Genomic DNA, 20192 nt, shown 5'->3' on the forward strand with positions numbered 1-20192 from the left:
GCCTGTCCTCATTAATATCCAGTTTCTTTTTTTCAACTCACAAATATCTTATCATCTTTTCGTGTTATGTTTTTTGGTTTTAATTTGTGAATTGATTTCATCAAAGAAATTATGATATTTATTGAAATGACAAGCAGTAGGGTGGTTTTTTCTTCTTGTTCTTCGTCAAATGGCACCTATACATCGAAGTAAAAAGTTATTCTTATGAGACTATTGTGCAAACTGACAGAGTTAGATTGATGCTAGGAGAAATTATTACCACAGCGATGTATCTGTCCCAACGTTCATCAGAAGCGGTTACAAAACCGATCACGATACGCTGCGGGGTCGTGCTTTCCAGCTACGCAACAACCCCGCTCATATATAAACCAATGGTATCCATGTTCTGAGATCTCCATCAAAACGGGAAAGCAGGAGATTCGTTCGATCATTAAGCTTTGAAGATGAATAAACAATTTTTCTTCTTAGCCGGAGTCTGCCTGTTGGCTTATGTGGCAGTGGAAGTGAGTGCCCAGTATGGAATGGGCTATGGATATGGGGGATACCCCTCCATGTATCCAGGCATGGGGGGAATAGGAGGTGTTTACGGGGGAAACGCTCAGGAGAGAGCTAAATATCGAAGGAATCTGATAGCTTATAGACTGGCACTGAGAGATTGGCAAAGAAAAGCCTCAAGGACAATTGTCGTACGAAATGCTCTCAATGATCTAGCAAGGGCTTCTACTTTCAACAAATGGACTGCTTTGGGTATGGCGTTGTATTTTCCTTTTTTCTGTCCCTTTTCTCTATTATTATTGGTATTTTGTATTGTTCTTAAGCTGACATAAAATAAGAAACGAAATTAATTTTCAGAGACAGGGTTTTTAAATTATATGACTTTCCCCTTGTTTTTTAGTGCCTGGTATTCTGACGTTATTGGCCTTCTCCAACTCCACATCCATTCCCCTCACTGGATAAATTATTCACCAATACAGCGATTCTATTAACACTTGGTAAATAATTTATTTCAATTACATTCAAGCAACAAGTATCAGAATGATACTTGTTGAACTCAAACTTTTTTGTAAATGGGATACTCATACATTGCAATTATGTTAAGACTTCGTAACATAATTATGACAAAGACAACGAAACAATGTCTTCAATATTTATTACGCTAAACAGATAATTGATAAAATGCACTCAGTTTCTTATACATGTATTTTAAACGTTTATAAACAAATATGAATAATTTATTTGCTATATTTAGATTGGGTTTCTTTTCAGGGGCGGTGACGTTGCGATGCGCGATATGCAGAAATATTACTTTTGTGTCATTTTATTTGAATAAACACCCTTCTTATGTTGTACTCATTGTGACGTTATTTTATTCATTTTACTACAATATCTTTCCTCTACCTTAGGTAATCTAGGTAATTATTAATCTCAAACACAGGTGTATTTTAGCGGAATGATGCTAGAAATGAACACTCATTAAACCTTCAGTATCATAACTTGATATAATGTATGTACATAGTCTTCGAAATAATGACATAACTTGTTTACTTATTTGCACATTTTTATTCTCAAGTTCAACTCTTACATGCACTCTTACATGCACAATAGTTTGTTGCATTAATCTCTACTGCAGAGGAAATAAAGAATGTCTGTCTGTCTGTCCTAGCTACCGAAGACCCACTCATATCGAAAAATTGAGGAACACTTGACCAGGGGTATCACCCCCCAATTTAAGCTCACTGAGAGTCTTAGATTTTGTAATGTATGTTATGTTATTTTTGTAAACTGGTGGGCTGTATTGCCCAAAGTTATATCCTGAATAAATTTATATATCCGGATAAAAAAGGCAATTGTAAGGACATGGAACGCATAGCATTTTGTCGAAAATAGACTTTAGTCCAACGTGTCGGAAAGATAGAGAAAACAGGGTTAGGGCAATGCAAAAAAGATCTTTAATACACATGCCATATATACCAATTAAAAAAACAAAAACAAAATAACAAAACAAACAAACGGACAAACACAACAAAACAAAAAATCACCCCCCCCAAAAAAAAAAATAAACAACAATAAACAAACAAACAAATTAAAAAAAAAAAAAAAAAGAAGGAAAAGAAAATTCGTTTTTTAATGCTAGGAGACCAATAACTATTTGAACAACAAAGCATGTACACTTTTCAATGAATACATAATAATCATAGTATTAAAGCCCGAAATTTAATTTCTACTTTGAAACTTTATCATACACGTTCCTATATCTAATTTCGTCAGCCATGGGGATGGGGGTCGCCGCCTGCTCCCTTCTAGAAAGAGTCTAGAAGAAAAGGCGTCTATGTGTAGTTTACGTAATTTCTATCCGTTACAGTCAAAACCACAGGCATTTGACGTTTTAAATCTTTCTCTTTATTGATAAAAATATCCCTATACTAGTATGAGGATATTTTTATCAATAAAGAGAAAGATTTGACGTTTAAATCTTTTTCTTTATTGATAAAAATATCCCCATACTAGTATGGGGATATTTGTATCAATAAAGAGAAAGATTTAAAACGTCAAGTGCCTGTGGTCAAAACATTTGAATGTCAGAAAATAAAGTTTGCGGAACATACATCGCGGCGGTCTATGTAAAAATGGGGTTGAATTATAATTTCAATTGCTCGGTGCATGCCTTCAGATCGCTTTAAGGACATGTAATATTAAAAAAAATACGATATAGAATTTTGTAAAACAATTTGTGCAGACTTTATTATTGCTGAAAAACATATATTCACAACTTTTTCATTAAACAAATTACACACTTTAGTAAAGTTCAATGCCTTTTCTGAAGCTTGTTCTTGTTGCTTAAACCACTTAAGGAAAACAGAAAAACTTAAGCTGAGTGAATATGTCATTTATTGCCAAGATAAATGACGAGAAGTGAAACAAAAGCATGTATAATATACAATTACAATAATGTACATTAAAAGCTGGGATAAGGTCAAATGATGAATAATTTCAATTTAGATATGTTACATTGCAACTTAGTGCTTATCCCAGCTATTGTTATATATGTATAATGATTACAAAGTTTGTGCAACAAGAAGGTGGCGTACAAAAAGAGGCGCCACGTGTATGTTACTAACAGGAATAATTTAAAAACAAGTTCAAATATATTGTAAATCGCAGAGAGAAAACACAGTTTACATGAAGAATAAGTGCATTAAACCTATATAATAAGGATACTTAAAACATAAGTTTCTCAATTACAAACATTTCCCACTAACATAATTATACATGGGAGGAGGAAGGGAGGTGGTGGTTAAAATTACCATAACCTCGTGTTTCCACCGGATTTAAATATTGGGAACTCGATCCCGATTTAAGTTGAACCCGACCTTAATACAACATACTAATAATAACTACAAAATTTAATTGACTTGACATTAACAATGTAAAAAGCTTGCATATAAAACATTTTATGAAACATAAAATTTTATTTATATTCACAACTTTTTCATTAAACAAATTACACACTTTAGTAAAGTTCAATGCCTTTTCTGAAGCTTGTTCTTGTTGCTTAAACCACTTAAGGAAAACAGAAAAACTTAAGCTGAGTGAATATGTCATTTATTGCCAAGATAAATGACGAGAAGTGAAACAAAAGCATGTATAATATACAATTACAATAATGTACATTAAAAGCTGGGATAAGGTCAAATGATGAATAATTTCAATTTAGATATGTTACATTGCAACTTAGTGCTTATCCCAGCTATTGTTATATATGTATAATGATTACAAAGTTTGTGCAACAAGAAGGTGGCGTACAAAAAGAGGCCACAAAGCATGCTAAATGCTTGCATGACGCATGCAGCGCCACCCAAGGAAAAGGCATTTTCATTTGAATTACATTGAACTGAAAGTTGCCAAAAAGGAGTTTTTGTGAAAAGTATTTAATTGACTATGGTAACACTAAAATAATCAATTTTACAATTAACTGTATAAAATTTTAGAATGTATAAAAACAATGTTTATTAATATAATGTATACAAAATGGTGCATAAACCTGAACCAAACATGTATACCTCAATGACTAAAAATATACATGCATGGACTAAATACAGTTTATATGAGCAGTTATATGCTGACCTCATGCACATTATTTATAAACAAATTTATGTTGAGCTCATGACTAGAATACAGATTATATGAGCAGCCATATGCTGACCTCGAGTACCATGCAGGCAGATTTTATAATACAATTTACATGAGCAGCCATATGCTGACCTTATGTATCTTAACTCAAGTCAATGCAGGCAGATTTTAACAAACATTTTACATGAGCAGCCATATGCTGACCTCGTGTAGCTTAACTCACTGTCTATGCAGGAAGATTTTAACATACAGTTTACATGAACAGCCATATGCTGACCTCATGTATTATAGATCACAGTCAATGCAGGCACATTTTTAAATACAATTTACATGAGCAGCCATATGCTGACCTCATGTATCTTAGGTCAAGTCAATGCAGGCAGATTTTAACAAACAATTTACATGAGCAGCCATATGCTGACCTCATGTATCCTAGCTCACAGTCTATGCAGACAATTTTAATGTACAGTTTACATGAGCAACCATATGCTGACCTCATGAACATTGGTACATAGTTAAACACATTTAGAAGCAAAACTATGCAGACCTAACTGACAAAATACAGATTATATGGGCAGCCATATGCTAAACTCTTGTGCCTTAGCTCACAGTCTTTGCAGATAAAATTTAAGATCACAATATGTGGAGCTCATGATTAACATACAATTTACATGAGCAGCTACATGCTGACCTCACGAACATGGTACATACTTTAAGTAACACATTTTGAGCAAAGCTATGCTGACCTCACAGACTAGATTACAGTTTATATGAGCCGCCATATGCTGGACTCATTGACATTAATAAGCAGTCTATGTAAAACATTGTAAGTACATCAATGCTGAGCTCACTTTCTAAAATACAGATTATATAAGCAGCCATGTGCTGACCTCCTATCAATTTAAACTGAATTATACAGAGTTGATGACTATAGAGGATGTACAACTATTTGAGCAGCCATATGCTGGTCTCATGATCAAATTTATGCTGGTCTCATGATCAAATTTACAAAATTAATGATAGAGCAATGAATAATGTTACATCAGAAGCTAATACATTGCCTAATCTTACTTACCAACATAGAGAACTGCCAGATGCTGACTTCTCTATTTATGATGTTCGGTGGCAGTACATGTTTAACTTTGCAATCCTTAAGACCAAGTTTGGCAAATTTGAATTTGAAAGTATTTATCCTAATGTAATGCCTACTTGCATTATAGTGCCAACAATCAAGTTGGTGAATGACATTTTCAGACAATTCGTTCTGTGCCACCTCTGTGGCAGCACAAATGCAAAACAATATCTGAATTAAAGGAGGAATCAAAGCCTTTAAAATTTATAACATGTTACAAGGGATATGCCATAAAAGTGTGAGGAACTGGTTCACCAGATTTGAAGGTGAATAAAGGGCCAGATGTGTGTTGATATTGAGCAATATACAGTTTCGAAACTTGAATGGACAAACTGACAATTCAGGTTATTGTCTGTCAAGGTAATTGTTATCGAGTGCCTATCATTTGATTTTGGATTACCTGAGTGCGATCTGTGCTCAATTTGCATTGTTCACCTAAGTGCATGAAAGCATGAAAGGCAAGGAGGTAGAGTGCCAACAAAAAGATTCCTATCTGCTTTTTGATATAAAGCAGATAAAAATATGATAAGAATAATGTTGTGATTGAAAATTTAGTGTCAGCAGTTGTCTCTAACTGTTTGGGGACCTTTGATAACTTTCCTTTAGATATGATTGAAATCAAATGCAGCAACAACTAATTCATGTTTTGTCCCTGCTTGACAATTTTTTATTGACAACTCCAACAACAGCTATAATATCAGCCAAAATTTTTGATTACTCAAATAAGGAAGCTAAATTTCCATCCAGAAGACAATATGGAAAAGCTCTTTATAAAAATGTGATTAACTGTTTGAATGCCTAGCCAAGATTGCACAGACCATAATGACCCATATACAGATGCAAAGCCCAACTACCAGATGCATAGGTATACATACAAAATTTCTGTGAAGAAATCCATTCATCCCAATAAAAAAATAGATTTGCCATCAAAATGATCAATAAGGAGATGCCATGTTTAAATGTCAGCACACTAATTTTAAGTACTGAGTTTATTTAGGAACATGACAATTTTAATCTATTAAGAGTATCAAAATTCATGAGTGCTACCACTTTACAAGCAAAATTAAACAAACCTAACAAAGACTGCAGTTCATTTAACTGTCTTTCTTTCTATGTGCTGTCTTTGCCAGCAATTGTATCATATTGAGAAGTTTGTCCACAGGTACTGACATCCCAAAAACTCCATATTCAAACAAGTTGTTGGCAAGACAGTTTGACATTTTAATCTCTGACACAGGTTTTCCAAATTCTGAACATCAGAGAGTCATTTTTGTGGTAATTCTGGTCCTAAGTAGAAAAAAATCATCAATGAGATGAGAGAAACCAGAGGCCCAATATTTATTTAACATAATCCACTGTAAGACTGTGCTTAACCTCTCAAACAACTGACCTGATGACCTGGCCCCAAATGTAAACATTTATCGCAATAATTTTGATCATCCTACATAAAGCCTTAAAAATGACAGTCTGAAGGGTGGAATGGGATATTTTGAAACCTGTCCATTATGTCTAACTTGACTAAATGTGTCCCGTCCCAAACGTCTTGATTAGCTGTATTACACATGTTACATTTCTATAAAATGATGATGCACAGCAGTATTTATCACGAAATGTGTTTAATTACTGAATTACCCTCTGGAAAGAATAGGTAATGAATAATTCTGAATTCTACAAGTAGCTTCTTAGGCACAAGCCCTGATGGTGAACAAATAAGATTATCAAAAGGTTTGAATGTATGTAGACCTGAAATATGATTGAGCCCAAGTTCCTTACTATCCAACATTTTGTCGGCTATCATCAGACTCTCTTTTTTTAACAGACGGATGATTGTTCCTGACAGAGGTGCAAAAAAACTCAATGTAACCAAGTTTAAAATCATATTTAAAACTGTAAACTTGAAAGTCAAGTAAAACCTTGTCATAACCCTGTAACTTTTGAAGTAGCACTTCATGTTCTATTGTTGTTGAAAGTGTTTAATTTGCTGTTAGATTTGCTTCAGTCGATTTGCTCCATTTTTTATTTTGGGTTGTTGTTTACTGTATATACTTGATATATTTGGCAGTTGTATTTGAGCAGTTTGCGGTGTATTGTAAGAAGCTAAAAGAACGAGTGAGGATGCAAGTTTTGACCATGTATTTGGTAATAGGAAGGTGCCAAGGGACCTCAATTAACTGACGAGCTAATAGCATTCTCTTCATAATATCTCTATGGGCCATCCCATTGGAACTCCCAATTTTCCTAACAGTACAGCAATTTTTAAGAAGAATGGCATACTCTTGGGGATAATTTTCTGTGTATATGGACACAAATATCAGAGAGGCTGATGTCCATTGGTACCATGATATGATTGTTTTGATGACTGTGAGTTTAACTAGATGGCTTTTTTGTTTTTTTTTTATTTGAGTTGAAATATTTTATTTGGAATTGGGTTATAAGCATTTAAGGTCAATAAATTGACTGTATCTGCCACCGACTCACCATAAAACAAATGTTGAAGTGTGTTGACAAAATTAGTTATCTAAGTCACCACTGGTGTCAGAGCAGCTTACTGGAGACAATGATAATTTGTCATCCAACACAGATATGTGCAGTAAAATCCACAGGAGGAGCTTGAGCATTTTGAGTGTGTAACTTGTCCTTCCTGGTGGTTGTGGATCTGCAACAGGTTTCCTTTCCTTAATCTTTGGTGGTATCTTATTCTACAATGAGTCCAAGCATGTTGTAATTTTCACACATGAGAATGTAATATGATACTAGTTGTACCCCACCCATTTATATGCACAGAATAATGAGACAACATGCTTACATCTTCATCATGTGAAAGGTGGGGTTAACTCTTGGTACAATGAAAGTTGTTTAGATATCAGTATCATTTTAAGAATTAGCATGAACAGGTCAGGTATAATTAATATTAGCTGCAGCTCGTAATAAATAAAAGTTGAAAAAGTATATTCTCATTTCAGTTTAACTTAGAAATGAGCTAAAATAAACAAAATTAGCTGCAACTATGTCATGACAATTATGGGCAACCAATTTTATAAATAAATGAAAAGATCCTCCCAACTTCTGCAGTTGTTAGTAAGAGTAAAAAATAACATACTTGTTGCCTTTACATAAATCATACGGATCCATAGGTGATCCCCCACAAATTGACCAAAACTGACACTGACATGCCAGTCATCATGGCCCACATTCATATTAGTTGCAGCTCATAATAAATAAAAGTTGAAAAAATTCTCATTTCTGTTTAACTTAGAAATGAACTTAAAAAAAACAAACTTAGCTGCAACTATTGCTCATCATTATAGGCAACCCCATATTTTAAATAAATAAACAAATCTTTCCAACTCCTGCAGTTGTCAGGAAGAATAAAAAAAAAAAAAAAAAAAAAAAAAAAAAAAAAAAAAAAAAAAAAAACTTGTTGCCTTTGCATACATCTATAGAAATCAATACAAACTGACCCGACAGCTTACTATGAAGACAGCTGGCATAATGTGCAGAGCACCTAGTAATAAATATGATTAAATATAATCACCAGCACTGTCTTACATGAATTAATATCAGCACAAAGCCAGCATTACCACTAACATAACAATCCAGTAAACATGGGTAAAAATCTCCATATTGAGATTTACTAAACACTGTGTGTAATGCACTAGTATTGATACTTATCTAGTCCCGATTCTTTGCCTGTCCTGTCAAATTGAGAGGCATGGACATGTTTGTAGACATTTGCCCAAGAACCGGTGGTCATGCATATGGTAACTGTCTTTTAAGCAAACTCCATCACAGACCAAATACTTCCTATCTGAGCCACAGAATTCCCGGTGGTGACACTGAAGCAGTTTATTGGTATCAATCACTTTGGTATTCTCGGAGGGATGTCTCCGTAACAAATGTTCAATTATTACATTAGAAAGGTTATAAGTTAAAATTATAAACCGTGTCAGTCCCATGATTCGTCGCTTCGTGTTGCCTGTGAGTCTGATAAATCATTACAAGCAGAAGGCAGAAGCCACCCTCAGTGTGGATATCACGAAACTGGAGTTTGCCAGATCGCGGGTCCTAGGGTCACTTCTCAAGCCGACTCACAATCAAAGTGTCTAAATTTTGTTTACGCAGTTAAATGGTATCACTGAAATGTCAATACAACCAATTCTTTGATAATTATATGAATCAATTCCTCATATTGTAGCTCAGATTAAAATTACCATAACCTCGTGTTTCCACCGGATTTAAATATTGGGAACTCGATCCCGATTTAAGTTGAACCCGACCTTAATACAACATACTAATAATAACTACAAAATTTAATTGACTTGACATTAACAATGTAAAAAGCTTGCATATAAAACATTTTATGAAACATAAAATTTTATTTATCATAAACTTTTCCTATCAAACAGCCTTAACCCCCCCCCCCCCCCCACACACACACACACACAAATCCATGTCTTCATATCGATGTCAAAATTCAATGCAAAGTCATGAAAAAATTAATCCCCCCAATAATAATAAATTTGCTAGTATTTTACCATGTATCAAATAAATAATTTAACCTAAAAACAATGAAATACAAGAAGATTAGATAAAAACCGATTTCCTCCTTAATCAGACTTACGTAATGGGGATATAAAAAAATACCCACCCACCCCTTTTCAGTCGGATTATTTAAAGCAATCTGAAAACCTGTGTGGAGAGTCAATAACAAATATGTTTGGAAGAACTTAGGACCTTTGATCTCCGCTATAAGATCAAAGAAGATGGGCGAACAAGACGAGCGAAGTGCCTACAGTGCGACAAACATGAAGGTGAAAAATTAATCTCAATAATAACAAAATTTTCTTTGATATTTCATCTAACATTAAAGATACTTCATGTAAAATTTCCACAATTTGCAAAAATCGAACAAAGATTGAAATTATTTGCCTATGAAAAAGCATACACACACTAAACAGGGAAAAAAGGATCATTTTCTCATTTTAACACAATTTTTCGATATGAGTGGGTCTTCGATCGCTCCATTTTTGGGAAAATATCCTCAAAGTTTGCATAAAAATATACATTTCTTGGTTAACAAAAACACAGAGCAAAGACCCACTATACCTACAAAATACACTTTTATATCTTCCGAGAAATACTTGAAGTCCATTTAGTCAAGGGTCATATCACAAACATCGCCACTAATCATCAGGAGCTGTGTAGCGTAGTGTTTAGCGCGTTAGTCTCAAAGGAAAAAGATACTTAGGCATTTTAATGCTAGGGTACAAATACCACATTGATTTAAAAAAAAAAGAATAATTTTTGCCCAGAAATTTTTCCGCAGAAATGTTTTGTGGATAATAATTTTGTAAATCTCAATAACGAGAACTTTACTCTAATACTTAATTCATAAACTGAATATGACTTACATATCTGAAGCTAAAGGCATTCTGCGCGCCTTGTTCACCCATCTCCTTTATACAAAATAATGGTAAAATCTTGTCATTATTACTTTTTTGAAAAAGTATTTGTGAAGTTCTTATAGGGAATTTTAGGTAAATCCAAATGTACTGGTTTCAAGAAACCTTCTATTAACCATGTAATTCCTTAGCACAGAAAAATAAGGCTCTGTCGATGTCTTATTCTACTGTATTTTACATCTAAAACAAATTGCTGAATAAAACTGCATAAAACAACGATTTTTAAAGTTATAATTTTTTTTAAACAGACAGGCAGATACCAAACAAAATGTAATCAGAAAAACTTTTGGCGAAGGTGAGCTGAAAATGGTCGACACATGGAGCAGCCGATTAAGAACCACAACCTTTACAATGTATACCACTCTAACACAGGGAAAATTATACAAGAAAATTTAAAAATATTTTTTTTTTCAAAAAGAGCGGCCAATTATTACACCCAACATAACACTAATAACATTTGTCTCGTAAATAATACAAAAAAAAAAAAAAAAAATAAAAAAAAATAATAATAAAAAAAAAAAAATAAATAAAAAAAAAATCTTTATAGTGACTGAAAACTAAAACCAATTGAATTCAATTTCTTTTCAAAATCCAAAAAATTGAACATTAATAGGTTTTGTTTCCATGATAGCACCAAACTACGGAAGCCGGTATGTGCCAGGTAGAAACATATTTTATATGGCGGCCGCCAAATAATTTTCTGGCGGCACAATAGTCTTAAAGATTGAACGTATTCAACACATTTAGAAAAACGGATGAAATACGTCAGTACAATATCCAACAACTACACTGAAAACACCTTACTGCCTCCGTTTTCAACTGTTGAATACTTGTACAGATTCCTGAAAATATGAGAAAAATTGCAAAAATTATTAAGTATTTAAGGCTTTTATTAAAAACAAAGTGTGAAACATGTTAAAGGATTTTTATCACGTCTCAAAGTTTTTTGATATGACAAAATACCAAATAAAGTGAACTTTTATTGATTAGTTTTACATATTATGTCCTTTTCTATCTTTAAAACAAATAGCATTATTTTAAAAGTCATTTAGGTGCGTGAATGGGAAGTTCATCCAATCATTTTAGTGTAATGACCTGATATTTAGTGTAATGTCCTGATGAACAAATATTTTGTTTTATTCAATATATATCCCCCTTTTATTTTAAATCTTAAATGCCAGTTTCTTTTTTTATAATGTTTTTATACAAACATAAAAAAATTGCATGCACTTTGTTTTTACAAACTTTTATATACACTTACAATTTTGCTATGGTGTAATGACATGATATGGAACACCTGATGAGAAGTTTTATATTTAGTATAACACAGTTTTATATATATTTATATATATATATATATATATATATATATATATATATATATATATATATATATATATATATATATATATATATATATATATATATATATATATATATATATATAAAAGAAGGTTTAATGGAATTAAACTGAAGTAAAGTTATTATTTGTCAACAAATGTATTATATGATTATGTTTAATCCATCCATATATTATATAGATCTATATTATTTTCTAGGTGTTAATCAATCCGACTTTAATGTGATCCAATTTTTTAAATAGCAAAGTTATATAACAACATCAATAATTATGTAGCTTCACATCAAAAGATGATTGTTAATTCAAAAAATTAGTAAAGGACAGGTTAAATTTTGATTTTCTTGTATGAGATGTTTTCCTGTTTTGATGTGTTTAAGTAATACACTGGAAAAATAAATCAGTGTATTATCTGGCTAACTGGTGCAGTCCATTGAGATTTGTAGAAGTTAGCTGGCTAAATTAAATTCTTTAAATTAATTATTTCTGTTCGTTATGATTGCATAAAATTTCTTGCATAGGTAATCTTTTTATTTTTTATTTCATTGGTTGAGAAACAAAAATATGCATGCGAGCTGGACAGAGCAAGATGCAAACATAAGGAATTATAATAATATTATCTCAAAATTAATATTTCTCTTTATTAGTTTCTTTTCTTGATTTGAACTAATTTCTTATAACTTAATAGTTCCTATCTATATTTTACAATTATATCATGCAAATTAAAAAAAACCAATAGCATTGCTACAAATGACAAGCGAGTAAAACATATCTACATGTATCTACATCTTTCTTCAAGAAATTTATGAACAGCAGAAAAGATACTGTTTTTCTGTAAACTAAGGCAAATTTACATCACCATATGATAAAAGGTTTTTTTTATTTTACAATAAGCAACACCCAAATATGCATAAGACAAACTTTTTGAAAAAAGAGGCCTTAATCATTCGATCATTTGATTAACACTCTTAGAAAGACATGTTCAGAAACTATAATATTTGTTTTTAGTATGAGAAATTTGTTAAATAGTCTTATATAGTCCAACTTTGTTATCGTCTGACCTCTCTTTCAGCGACCAACAACAATAAACATTTTTTAAAAATACAATTATAATTTTAAAAACACAAACACACACACTCACACACACACACACACACAAACAAATAACTTGTGTGCACAAGAAAACTAAACAGAAAATTAAAAAATAAAATAAACAACAAATACATGCAAGATAATTTACTCATGACAAATCCATCAGGTCATTACACCATTGAATAGGAAATGCATTAAAATGCTCCTCTATAGTTTGAAAAAATCGAGTAAATTCGTACGATATTTACATCCCATCAGCTGTGAATATTTCCACTGTAAATGTACACAATGTCTCTGGAACGAATTCAGTAGTCTGTAGTTACCTTTCGGTTGTAATTCTCAGAAAATAATCAGACATGATTGCCGACTTCTGAAGACACTTGTTTTGTTGTCTGTAAACGATTGCCCAGTGTCGCACGTTCAGCGACTGCAAGGGTTAATTCGAAACTTAAAATTAAAATTCAGGAAATATCCACCTCGTATTTACAAGTATATGCGGACAAGATATAAATATTGAATGATATAGGACTATTATACATGGCCCACATCAAGTTTATTTGTTTTCTATAGACTGTGAGTTTTCTAAAAATTCTTTCCTACTTTTGCTATTAATATATCCTAAATCAGTTGTAATATCGTTACTAGTAAGCATATTACGCAAAACAAGCTGCTTCTATACAGGAATTATAACCCTAGCCAAGACCCTGGAGTAAATAAATAACAACAGCTTATAAATCACAAGTTAATTTTTTTCAACCTAACTAGATTTGGTAATGAGCTAACATTGTTTTCAAATATCCTTTTTTAAAATAACCGTATAATTCTTTTCAGAGAATTTTAGTCTTTACATGTGTTGGGTCCTCATTTTCCTTGATCAGAAACATTTGTGGATCAGTGATGACTAATATACATTTCTGTCTGTGGAAATGTAGATCGGACACTGACAAAAGATTAAATTAAAAGAAATACATGTACATAACGGAGAAAAAAAAAATGAAAAAAGGAATGTTGAATTATTTATTGTTAGATATTCAGAATATGTAAGAAAAAAATTAAAAGAGCAGAAAAAGAGTATAAATACACAAATAATGTTCCATCAAAGTGATTAAAACTATTTTCTGTAGAATTGTAAATTTAATATAAATAAATAATATTAATATAAATAAATAAAATAAAATAAAAAATATATAAAAGGAAAATCTATTCAATTACCCATCATGGGAAATTTAAACATTGCAATTTTTAAGCATGCATTATATAATAATTTCAGGAAATTTTCTTTAAGACGCCTTCCTTTGCATCAACAAAAGTTTTCGGGTGTGGAAATCTATAAGGAAGTGTTCTTTTAATACACATATGTATGAAATGCCCTACAGAAAAATTCAATATTACTAATTACGAGAGAGAAACCTTCCCTACATAATGTTACGACATACGGACTACCTTTATTCCCGACAGACAACTTTAACACACCCGTCAAACAGATACGTAACATGCAAAAATGATCTTCACGTAACTGACCAAAAGACTTGGTATATATAGCCCTTCAGATCAATACTTCCACAATCTCCTCTCTTCATTTGAGTATTCCACTTGCCGGGGATTCGATTTCATCAAACCAGCACCATGAACAAGTCCGTCATTTTGATGATCCTGCCATGCGTGATTGCTCTGGCTGTTGTTGCTGTGGAGGGTATGTACTACTACCCTGGCGCCCAGACCTCAGTCGTGGGAGGAGTCGGAAACACCGCTGCCAGACAGGCTTACCAACAGAGATACCTCCAGGAATGGTTCCAGACTCGCCAACAGAGAAACCAGCTGAACAAACTCGCTAAACAATCTACCTTCTCAACCTTTGTCAACTACAGTAAGTCTCTAATCACATGTCTATAATTCAATTTTTAAAGATATAGTTACTGGTATATGGGCATCTTTAATTTATTTCGTTTAAAATATGATACTGTTATCAGGGGGTAGAATTAAATAAAGCAAACAATTTTTTTTTTAAACTTCAGTATTTTATTTTTATAACTTTTTGGTTACTAATGGTATTGACACTTTCTTTTCAGTTCCTCTGGTTCTTCTGTTGACCACCCTGACCAACAACACTGCTCTCCCCATCATCGGTTAAACATCTTATGAACTGCGGAAAAAGAGAGGCGTAATACTCTAACAGGTGCGTGATGATATAATCATTTCAATTAAGAGCATTTCTTGCTTATTTAATCGAAACCTTCTAACGTTTAATTGCCTCAAAGTTAGCAGTTTACAAAAAAAAAATTCTGAGTGATATGATGAATGCCTAAAGAACATGTCGAATAAAATATTTTTTTCTAAAATATTTTAGTCTTTATGAAAACATTTTCTTTTATTTTAACAGGGGTTGACGACCAGATCAGTAGGGGTGTGCTGTTAAATGGCTGTTGAATAAATTATTATAAAAATCTTATTTTATCTTATGCTTTTGTCTAAAGGATGATAATATATTGGTATGAGAAATTTTATAATCTCTGGTATGATTTATAAAAAAAGCATTTTACTTATTAATTGAAATGCATGTGATTCAAATTTGTTTAAACTTAGTATCTATATTTTTCGACAAAAAACGGATAAAAAGTCACACAGTATAAATCTAAACCCATCATTACAAAATCAAGGGTTGAAAACACTCAAACAATGTACAATACTTCATTACATTATGCTTTGCGATGCGGCTTCGAGAGACTGCTTCTTAGAAAATGTAAACTTACAAAAAATCTTCACATTGCAAGGTACACTACATGTTTGCCAAAAAAAAAGGAAAAAAAAGGTTTTTAGTTTCAAATCAAATTTTTGGAAATTGCCTAATGATACACAATGGTTCATGTACGATGAATAAAAATTGAAGATAATAAGCGGTGATCGATCTCAAGAAAACCTACAAAAAATACAAATCTGTGAACAGGGCAAAAAACACAGGCCCCCGGAAATTCCCGAGATGGGATCAGATGCCTGGGAGGAGTAAGCATCTCCTGTTGACCAGTCGCATCCGCCGTAATCCCTATGCATTGATCAGGTAGACAGAATACATGTATTCTGCAGTCGATTTAAGTATAAAAACAAAGGCCTAACAATTGGTATGAAATATGTCAGTCAAAATACGATATATTGACAGGTTGTATTTGCTAAAAGGGTCATTACAACAACCATAGAATTCCCAAAATGCTGACTTTAAACGAGATTGTTGAAATCCTTGTAACATCAAGTTATCTATTATTAACCTGCCTCGTTTAAAAATTGTTCGTACTCAGAGCATGTTCTTCAGTATCGAATAAGTTGGGAGACATAAACACCATGTGCATGCAGGTGATAGCGGAATATTACTTCATACATGTGAATATGACGATGAAAAAGCTGAAGTCATCTTGTCATACAATTTACCCTCATAATCCTTTAAGATACAGACATTTAAATATAAAATTACAAATATCAAATACCTATTTGTCTAAGGTTTCTTTTCATTGTAAGGTTTATCATTATTTATTTATTATTTTTTTTTTTTTACAGATTTACAATCAAAATATCCTAAATCTGACTAATACTATGAGTAAAATGGAAAACAAGTGTTTCTTTACAGAATTGTACCCCTTGCCAAGTGCGGGATTAATGAAAAACAAACAATTACTTAATATATTGCTTGAAGAACTAGTGTCACTCGGGCATATTTTACATTTCTTTTTTTGACTTTTCTTGATTTAAGTTTTAATATCTTTTATTAATACATGTACACCTCAGATTCCCCATTTTCCTTGAAGACTAAGGATACATTTTAATCCATGAAAGTGCAAGGATGTATGGTATAATCAAATTAGTAGTTCTGATAATTTTCATATAAAAGAAGTTTCTAAGCATGTTTTTATAATATATTGGTCTAGAACGATCTTGCAATAAGCAAGTCAAGAAATTCTACCGAAAATTTTGAAGATTATACACTTCAAATCTATGTCCATGCCCCTTTAATATCATGTTGCGATTAGTTTGACTTTTTTTTGGCATGTCAAACGTTGCAATATTCGATCTTTTCCATTTGTATTGTATAATTTTCCATTTGTATTCTAAAATTTTCAATTTGTAATGTATAATTTTCCATTTGTATTTATAATGTTTATTTGTATTCTATAATTTTCCATTTGTATTCTATATTTTTTCATTTGCATTGTAAATTCTTTATTTGTATTCAATAATTCTCCATTTGTATTGTATAATTTTTATTTGTATTGTATAATTTTCCATTTGTATTGTATAATTTTTCATTTGTATTGTATATTTTTTCATTTGTATTGTATAATTTTCCATTTGTATTGTATTATTTTTTCTATTTGTATTGTATAATTTTCAATTTATATTGTATAATTTTCCATTTGTATTGTATATTTTTTCCATTTGTATTATAAAATTATACGATATAAATGGAAATTTATAGAATACAAATAATTTAAGAATTATACAATACAAATGAAATATTATACCATACAAATGGAAAATTATACAATACAAATGAAAAAATATACAATACAAATGAAAAATTATAGAAAACAAATGGAAAATTATACAATACAAATGAAAATTATAGAACACAAATAAAAATTATACAATAGATATGAAAAATTATGCAATACAAATGAAAAATTATAGAATACAAATAAACATTATACAATACAAATGAAAAAATATACAATACAAATGAAAAATTATACAATACAAATGTAAAATTATAGAATACAACTGGAAAATTATAGAATACAAATAAACATTATAAATACAAATTATACAATACAAATGGAAAAGATCGAATATTGCAACGTTTGAAATACCAAAAAAATGATATAATAATATTGAGTATAAAGTGAGTATAAAGTCTACCATATTTCTGATGTTATACAAGTATTTACAATGATTACAATTTTGTTAAATAAATTAATTTCATTTTTTTACGCATTCCATACAAGGTCAATTCAAAGACGTTATGGAATATTGCTACATAAGGGATGCTGATGTCATCCCGTATATCATGTATAGTTAGACATTAATGTGTATATTTAATAAAACATCCTATCACTGAAATGGTGTGGCAGACTCATATTTATACAATGTAAGGTGCAGATAGCAAACAGTGATCAATCTCAGAAATACAGTGACAAAACGAACCGTGATCAAAACAAAAACACGGACCCCTGGAAACACCAGAGGTGGGATCAGGCACAGGCACCTGACGAATGGATGGTGTAACCTCCACCCCCCCCCCCCCCCCCCCAACTCCCTTAGCTTCTGAGAATTTTTATTGGACACAAAAACTTATCAAAAATACATGAATTCTTACTCTGTCATTCCTATATTTCGATATCTGTTATCATTTTCCGCTTGGCGGGGGTACACAGACCAGGTAAATTTGAGGGGTGGTGCTTATTATCTTGGGCTTTAAGTTTTAGAGATTGGCCCTATACAGTATATAAAAATATTAAATATCGAAATATAGGAATGATAGAAAAGGAATTTTTGTGTCTAATAAAAATTCTCAGAAGCTGGGGGGGGGGGGGGTTACACCATCCATTCGTCAGGTACATGTGGAATCAGGCGTCTAGGAGGAGTAAGCATCCCCTGGCCACCGGTCACACCCCGCCGTGAACCCTATGTATTAATTGATCAGGTGGACAGAGTACTCTATAGTCAAATTTAGTATAAATGTAACGACTTAACAAGTGGTATGAAACGTGTCAGACAAAATAACACCAAACGATAGGTTGTATTTACAAACAAGAGGCCCAAGGGCCACATCGCTCACCTGAGCACTATGGCTAGGAAAAAGCAGAAATCACTTCAATCTTGAAAGGTTGAAAAGTTTAAATATAAAAGTGGTTGGGGGGGGGGGGGTGTCATGAATTGAACAAATTTGAATCTACATTATCTGAGGATGCCTCCATTTAAATATGACCAATCATGGCTTTGCTGTTCTTGAGTAGAAGATTTTTAAAGATTTAACCTATGTATTCCTATGTAAAACTTTGATCACCCATTGTGGCCCCACCAGACCCCCTGGGGTCATGTTTGAACAAACTTGAATGTACACTATCTAAGAATGCTTCCATATAAATATGACCAATCATGGCTTTGCTATTCTTAACAAATAGGTTTTTTTAAAAGATTTTTACTATGTGTTCCAATGTAAAACTTTGATCGCCCATTGTGGCCCCACCCGACCCCCGGGGGTCATGATTCAAACAAATTTGTATGTACACTATCTGAGGATGCTACCATATAAATATGACCAATCATGGCTTTGCTATTCTTAACAAATTGGTTTTTTTTTTGTTTTTTTTTTTTTTTTAGAATTTTTACTATGTGTTCCTATGTAAAACTTTGATCGCCCATTGTGGCCCCACCCGACCCCCAGGGGTCATGATTTGAACAAATTTGAATGTACACTATCTGAGGATGCTACCATATAATTATGACCAATCATGGCTTTGCTGTTCTTGAGAAGAAGATTTTTACTATGTGTTCCTATGTAAAACTTTGATCGCCCATTGTGGCCCCATCCGACCCCCGGGGGTCATGAGTTGAATAAATTTGAATGTACACTATCTGAGGATGCTTCCATGTAAATATGACCAATCATGGCTTTGCTGTTCTTGAGAAGAAGATTTTTAAAGATTTTTCTATATATTCCTATGCAAAACTTTGATCCCCCATTGTGGCCCCACCCGACCCCCAGGGGTCATGATTTGAACAAACTTGAATCTACACTACCTGAGGATGCTTCCAGGTAAATATGACCAATCATGGCTTTGCTGTTCTTGAGAAGAAGATTTTTAAAGATTTTCCTATATATTCCTATGTAAAACTTTGATCGCCCACTGTGGCCCCACCCTACCCCCGGGGGTCATGATTTGAACAAACTTGAATCTACACTACCTGAGGATGCTTCCAAGTAAATATGACCAATCATGGCTTTGCTGTTCTTGAGAAGAAGATTTTTGAA

At 32.4% G+C, this 20192-nt stretch overlaps 2 protein-coding genes and 1 long non-coding RNA gene across 3 annotated transcripts; 2 read left to right on the forward strand and 1 right to left on the reverse strand.

The window, feature by feature from the left end:
- The first annotated feature begins 400 nt into the window (after positions 1-400).
- Positions 401-957, forward strand: LOC133190124 (uncharacterized). Its single transcript, XM_061325599.1, has 2 exons — positions 401-747; positions 896-957. The coding sequence occupies exons 1-2, from the start codon at positions 444-446 to the stop codon at positions 955-957; spliced, it is 366 nt and encodes a 121-aa protein (XP_061181583.1). The 5' UTR covers positions 401-443.
- Positions 958-2871: 1914 nt separating this feature from the next.
- Positions 2872-8650, reverse strand: LOC133190002 (uncharacterized). The gene is made up of 2 exons (XR_009721546.1): positions 7742-8650; positions 2872-6550 (listed from the first exon to the last, which is right to left on the reverse strand). It is a non-coding gene; the product is annotated as an uncharacterized LOC133190002 (long non-coding RNA).
- A 5996-nt stretch (positions 8651-14646) lies between these two features.
- On the forward strand, positions 14647-15597 carry LOC133190125 (uncharacterized). Its single transcript, XM_061325600.1, has 3 exons — positions 14647-15041; positions 15244-15350; positions 15555-15597. The coding sequence occupies exons 1-2, from the start codon at positions 14801-14803 to the stop codon at positions 15303-15305; spliced, it is 303 nt and encodes a 100-aa protein (XP_061181584.1). The 5' UTR covers positions 14647-14800; the 3' UTR covers positions 15306-15350; positions 15555-15597.
- The last annotated feature ends 4595 nt before the right edge of the window (positions 15598-20192 follow it).

The sequence above is a fragment of the Saccostrea echinata genome, unplaced genomic scaffold, assembly GCF_033153115.1.
Source record: "Saccostrea echinata isolate AGI-Se365-2 ecotype Australia unplaced genomic scaffold, CSIRO_AGI_Sech_v1 ptg000020l, whole genome shotgun sequence".
Classification (NCBI taxonomy): domain Eukaryota; kingdom Metazoa; phylum Mollusca; class Bivalvia; order Ostreida; family Ostreidae; genus Saccostrea; species Saccostrea echinata.

Coding starts and splice junctions, on each gene's coding strand:
- LOC133190124 (XM_061325599.1), top strand. CDS start 444: ATGAATAAACAATTTTTCTTCTTAGCCGGAGTCTGCCTGTTGGCTTAT. Junction 748..895: donor CAACAAATGGACTGCTTTGG/GTATGGCGTTGT, acceptor CTTGTTTTTTAG/TGCCTGGTATTCTGACGTTA.
- LOC133190125 (XM_061325600.1), top strand. CDS start 14,801: ATGAACAAGTCCGTCATTTTGATGATCCTGCCATGCGTGATTGCTCTG. Junction 15,042..15,243: donor CTCAACCTTTGTCAACTACA/GTAAGTCTCTAA, acceptor CTTTCTTTTCAG/TTCCTCTGGTTCTTCTGTTG.